Raw genomic sequence first — 6,000 nt, 5'->3', positions numbered from 1 at the left:
TTAAAAGTTACCGTAATCGGGGCTCTTGAACAGAGAGCAGAAATTCTGCTCTCTGCTCTTGAATGAAAAACGGAGCGCAACTGGAGAAGTAGCTCCAATGAATTGGAGACGTAAAAATTAGTGCAATCGGGGCAAAAGGCTGGGTCAACGTCTGGGAGCACAGAGCCGTAAGACATAATATAAAAAAAAACCACTGACGTATGACAACAAAAAAAAGTCATTCTCTCCATGAAGCTAAAGATAAAAATGGAGGGCAGAGTTGGAACAAAAACTTGAGTCAAATACCTACTTATATCTATCTCGCTCTCTGCGGCCCTACCTCTCTTTTTAGTGTGAACTGTAGTATTGCTATCTTCTGATTTAAATCTCCTTGTAAATTCTTCGAAATAGCCAATTCACTAACCAAATCAGAAGTTAAACAAATAAATAATTAATATTTGAAACTAAGATTACCTAATTAAATAAAAAATCACAAAATTGTCGGCCATTTAGGCTTAATGTGTTGGCGAATCAGGGAATTACAATCCCAATTCCTGGGTAATCGGTACCATGTGGCAACATCGGCCCAATCCGGCCCATCATGGCGGTTGTTTACTGTTTTGTTTATTAAGCAGTTAATTTCGTTTGAGATTGTTTACAGGAAATAATCATTGTTTTATCACAAGAATTGGTGCAAAATGTTGTAGTGCGTGGTTGCGGTAGTACGTGGTGTCCTGGAAGTGACATAAGATTCCACGCGTAAGTGTTTATTTCGTGATTTCCGACATTGGATCATTGTAAACATTTTTCACATTTTTTACAGTTATTTCTTCCTAAAACGTTTTACCAGTAATTACACTTATCATTTTTAATGATACCTATGTCAAGAAATAAAGATTTTACATTGGTTTCATTGAATTTGAGCAATTTTATATTTTTTGTTTATTTAGAAAGAGCGAGTCTGCCCACAGAGAGCGAGATAGTGATACTTAGTTTGTGCTTCAAGTAGGTATTCGGAGTGTGGCCTCCATTTTTATCTGTAGCTTTATGATTCTCTCTCGCTCGGGTAAAAAAAAAACTCACTAACGCTGAAAATACACTATGCGGGAAATTGGCCTAGTCGCATCAATGTGAACACATACTTGATAAGAACTTGGCAAGTTTCTTCTTGGTGGGTTGTATTTGTTCACATTGATGCGGCTTGGCCAATTTCCCGCATAGTGTACTTTCAGCTTAATGTGAAGTGAAGTTGTTGAATGGCAAATGGCGATTCTCGAGTGAAAATATAAATTGATTTCTACTGTATGAATTTGATTCGAACAGAGTATTTCTATTCATTTGATTGTTTAATTATCCTAAAAGTGTTTTAAATTTGACAATTACAATAATATGGTGAATTGATTGCTTGTGGTAAGAAATCGTAACCTTCATTGATGTCCTCAAAAATTCTACATTTTGTTGATAACAAAATTGTTTGTTGTGACCATTTTTTGTATTGCCCCAAAAAAAATCAGTCAATATGATTATCTGGTTCTTTTGCGTCTCACATTTACTTGGTAAAGAAAGGATTTTGTAACACAAAAGAGAAAGGCGCATTGTTACTGTCTTTTTGTAATGTAACCTACTTATAATTGCGTTGAGTTTAATTCCTAATGCGATAAGCATTGATCTAATTCGATGTGTTTTAATCTCTCAAAATAAAAATAAAATAACACGCCATTTGAATTCTAACACAGCTATTATAACACCTATTTATATTGTTTGTGTTGGAATAACAAACTTATGTAAGTTTCTCTTCCTTTAACAGTAACCGAGTTTAAAAGTGCCTTTGCAGCTCACCTAGGAAATGGGTGGTGATATTATGACCGGTAACTTAATGGGAAATCTTGCAGACGTTCCACTTGAGATTGGGCTCATCTCAATCTAAACACCTATTATAAGATCTTAATTTCAGTTTTTTAACATGTTCATTCTTCTGTAATTAAATTTATCTTAAAGAAATTGGCATCTGCAATAATATGTCATAATATGTTGCAACATTCTAACGCAATCATTACCTTACCTTACATAAAAATCAAACTATACAAATTGCCTCTATTTCTAATACATCTAACATTGTTGTCATAAGAACATAGAATATATTGTAAAAAAATATATTGCATTATATTTCAATATAATTAGTAGATAGATTGCATTAAAACGTCAATCAATCAATAAAAAATAGCTGTAGTGTAGATACATAATGTTGTAATATCCACCATTTAATGAGATATTTAAAATAGTGCTAGTACACATTGGCCCATCTGCATGACAATGACGGTCATGATACGGGCGATTGGTATGCATAAGCTCATTCGTACTATCTGTCATCTTCGAATCGAAATCCTGTGGAGCACTAGACTATTCTGGGGTGCCTTGGATCGCCCCGGGTGCCAACCCATGTTACGCTGCCACTGAATAGTGCCCATTACATTTACTTACATATTCAGTAGTATAAATGAAATGACTTGTAAATGAATATTCATAAATAATAAAATTATGTATCTAATTAGATTAACATTTATTAAGTTCCCAGAGATGAAATAAATATTGACTTGAAAATGATTGTAAAATGCTATTAACAAAATATATCAAGTCCAGTGATGTATTTTATGCTTCTAGTTTAAAAAATGGTTTTGGAATGTTTGTTAGACTAATTTTATGTTTATTAATTGACAGAAAATTGTAAATCATGAGCACATTTCCATTTTTTAATTTCAGGTAATCTGGACCACTAATCTCCTCAAAGGTAAATTCCAGTTTTACCTTTGATAAATGTATTCTTTTTTGTCTTTAAACCTGCCATGCTCTTATTGGTACCGTCATCCATTTATGGCCGTTCAAAATATGTATAAGTTTTTTTTATTGATATGTGCAATTTTAGTTAACATTATTTATTTGAATGAAAGAATGTAATTTATACAAATGTATAGAGATGTGGTTATTGTATAGAGATGTGGTTATTATTCCAATGTAGAGTACATTAAGAATGTATTATTTTTTTTATTATGTAATGTGGCTAAATAAAATATGAAGTTTTGGAATGTGATTTAATATGAGTATTTTTTCAATATTTAAGATGGCGGAGGTGGATCCAGAGACATTGCTGGAATGGCTGCTGACCGGTCAGGGCGATGAGCGGGATATGCAGCTCATTGCCTTGGAGCAGTTGTGCATGTTGTTGCTTATGTCTGATAATGTGGACCGTTGTTTTGAGAGGTATATGACTTATTGATTAGTTTATTGTGTATATGTAGGGAGACTGAAAGTTGTGACATTATCGATTTTTAGAAACCTATTAACTACTAGCAAGCTTGTAACAGTGCGCGTTTTTTTGTTCAAGTCTCGAGCTAACAAATACGCGCTGTTGCGAGCTCGCTGATAGACAATAAGTTGCTTAAAATCTACAATCTTCTCTGTCACAAAGTTGTGACAAAGGAGAGTTGTGACATTGTTGATTTGTGACTCGCAACACACTCCTTGGTCTCCCCTAGGTCCCAAAAATATTTATAAAACTTTATCTTAAATATTTTTAAACTATATCCCAAGTGTTTTTACAGCTGTCCTCCAAGAACATTTTTACCAGCACTCTGTAAAATATTCCTTGATGAATGTGCTCCAGACAATGTCTTGGAAGTTACAGCAAGAGCCATCACTTACTACCTGGATGTCTCTGGTGAGTATTGTGTAAATAACATATTATAAACGACCATGGCGTTTAATAGCGTAAAACTACTACTATTTTAACATTGAGACATTCTTCAGCTGAAGGGTGAAAGTTCCCATAAAATAGCCTATGTGTGTGTTAAATTCATAAAGTACCCAGAAACTGAGACCTTACATTTATGATTTACATTATTTATTTACTTACTTTAGCAAACCTGATAACATGCACAAAGGATTTACCTAAAAAAATATTTTATTCCTTCAAATTACTAAGTAACTAAAACTAATTAAAACTTGCTTTCAACATCCATATTCTACTTGTAATTGCCTAACAACAGTAGGTACTTGTTAACTTTAGGCAGGGAGTTTTTCAACCAGGAAAACAAAATGTTCGAAGTTATTTTAGTCCTTGACCTTATGACTTAGTGGCAAATATAAATGAACAGAACAGAACAGAAATACAGTATTGTCGTAGTAGTATGCACACCTTTATTATCTTATTTGTGTCTGACTATGAACTTAAGATTTTATGAAGAAGTTTGCTATTTGCAAGTCATGTACAGACATTACCTTGGCATCTTATGTACAGTCTGATGTGTTGTACCATGTTCAATGGTCCAATGATGTAATTAATGTTGATTTTTCAGCTGAATGCACACGACGCATTGTCGCAATTGACGGTGCTGTGAAGGCCATTTGCAGCAGGCTGCTTACAGTAGATCCTAATAATCGCACTAGCAAAGATTTAGCTGAGCAGTGTATTAAAGTAAGTAAAGAAAATGATTCTAAAATAATGTTGATTTGTTGTAGGTCACTCTTTTGCATTTACTCATTAATTAATCAAATTACTGTTATCATCAATTACTCATCATTCATTTAGTTTTTCTTCAAACAGCGTAATATTAATATGACGAATTAGTTATTTTGGTATTTACTGATTAAGCGTGTTTTATCTTAGTCCTCAGCGTCGTAACCTTTTATCAGTGTTTGTTTTTCCCGACCTATGTTTTCGTAATAACAATTTTGTTGTGATTTCGAATCGCATCTTAATAGGTTATTTATGTGTTTGGATAGCATATTTGAAGTAGGCATATTTTTTGTTAAAATACGTTTATATATTTTTAGGTTTTGGAGTTAGTGTGCACTCGTGAGGCGGGTGCAGTGTGGGAAGGTGGCGGTCTGCCGGCTGTGCTGCACTTTATTACACACTATGGCACTGCAGTGCACAAAGACACACTTCACTCTGCTATGGCCGTCGTCTCTAGGTATTGACACTATCTCGCACTGCTTGAATTATAAAATTTTGGTGCTAAGAAATATAATTATGTTCATTAACAGTACAAATTCAAGGTCTCACGGTTCCAACAGTTTTAATGAAAGAAATTAATATTTTAATTGCTCCGTTCGGTGAAGTTTTACGAACGTTCTATGATAAATAAAAGTACTTGTGGCCAAATTAAATTTTTATACATACTATAATATTTACATTTGTGACGCAAGTATTTAGTACAAAAATTAAATTGTTTTACTTTTATCTCCAGTATATGAACAATAACTGTATAGTTTTACTCTAGTCACCGATGATAAATGGTTTTACTTTGTCACGTTGGTTCACATACGGGGGTATGTGAACAGACTGGGGGCTTAGTGTGAGTTCCCCTAGCGGAAACTTTCAAAAACTATATTTTTTTAACGCGCTCACTAGTAGGGACGTTTTCTGTAAACTCACACTAAGCCCCCAGTTATTAATACTTTCGTGAATGTTCAGGGTGTGCGGCAAGATGGAGCCGGGCGACGCGCGCGTGGGCGACGCGGTGTCGTCGCTGTCGGCGCTGCTGCGGCACGGCGACGCGCGCGTGGCCGACGCCGCGCTGCGCTGCTTCGCGTCGCTCGCCGACCGCTTCGCGCGCGCGCACGCCGACCCGGCACCGCTCGCTGAACACGGTAAATGAAACACAGTAAGGCGATTATCATCACACTGCGCCGCGGTCCGCGTGATTTCATATAAAAAATCCCGCGCGCAGACGCGTTGTCAGTGTGTTGTGCCGCGCGTGTTTTCTACAGGGTGTTAGGTAAATGGGTATATGAGCCGACACTAGCCCATGTTAACATGGGCATATAAATGGTATGGTCAAGTCAGAAAATTTGTATCTTCATTTTAATTATTTTAATTTTCATACAAATCGGATTTTATAAAATTTATTTTGTATGAAAATTAAAAAAAAAATGTTAACATGGGCTTAGGGCTAGTGTCGGCTCATATACCCATTTACTTAACACCCTGTATACAAACTGAGGTACTTGCATGCAATGATT

General features: G+C 35.3%; 1 protein-coding gene across 1 annotated transcript in view; it reads left to right on the top strand.

Annotated features, from left to right (window-relative positions):
• The first annotated feature begins 1,208 nt into the window (after positions 1-1,208).
• The window catches only part of LOC135072561 (E3 ubiquitin-protein ligase HECTD1), a 49,332-nt gene continuing 44,540 nt past the window's right edge, over positions 1,209-6,000 (top strand). Inside the window, exons 1-7 of the mRNA XM_063966520.1 lie at positions 1,209-1,389; positions 2,740-2,767; positions 3,098-3,237; positions 3,579-3,694; positions 4,332-4,450; positions 4,810-4,949; positions 5,453-5,628. Of these exons, the coding sequence (XP_063822590.1) occupies positions 3,098-3,237; positions 3,579-3,694; positions 4,332-4,450; positions 4,810-4,949; positions 5,453-5,628 (691 nt within the window). The 5' untranslated portion in view covers positions 1,209-1,389; positions 2,740-2,767. The remainder of the gene's footprint in view (positions 1,390-2,739; positions 2,768-3,097; positions 3,238-3,578; positions 3,695-4,331; positions 4,451-4,809; positions 4,950-5,452; positions 5,629-6,000) is intronic.

Source organism: Ostrinia nubilalis, chromosome 6 (assembly GCF_963855985.1).
Source record: "Ostrinia nubilalis chromosome 6, ilOstNubi1.1, whole genome shotgun sequence".
NCBI lineage: Eukaryota > Metazoa > Arthropoda > Insecta > Lepidoptera > Crambidae > Ostrinia > Ostrinia nubilalis.
This window is presented reverse-complemented; position numbering and strand designations above follow the sequence as displayed.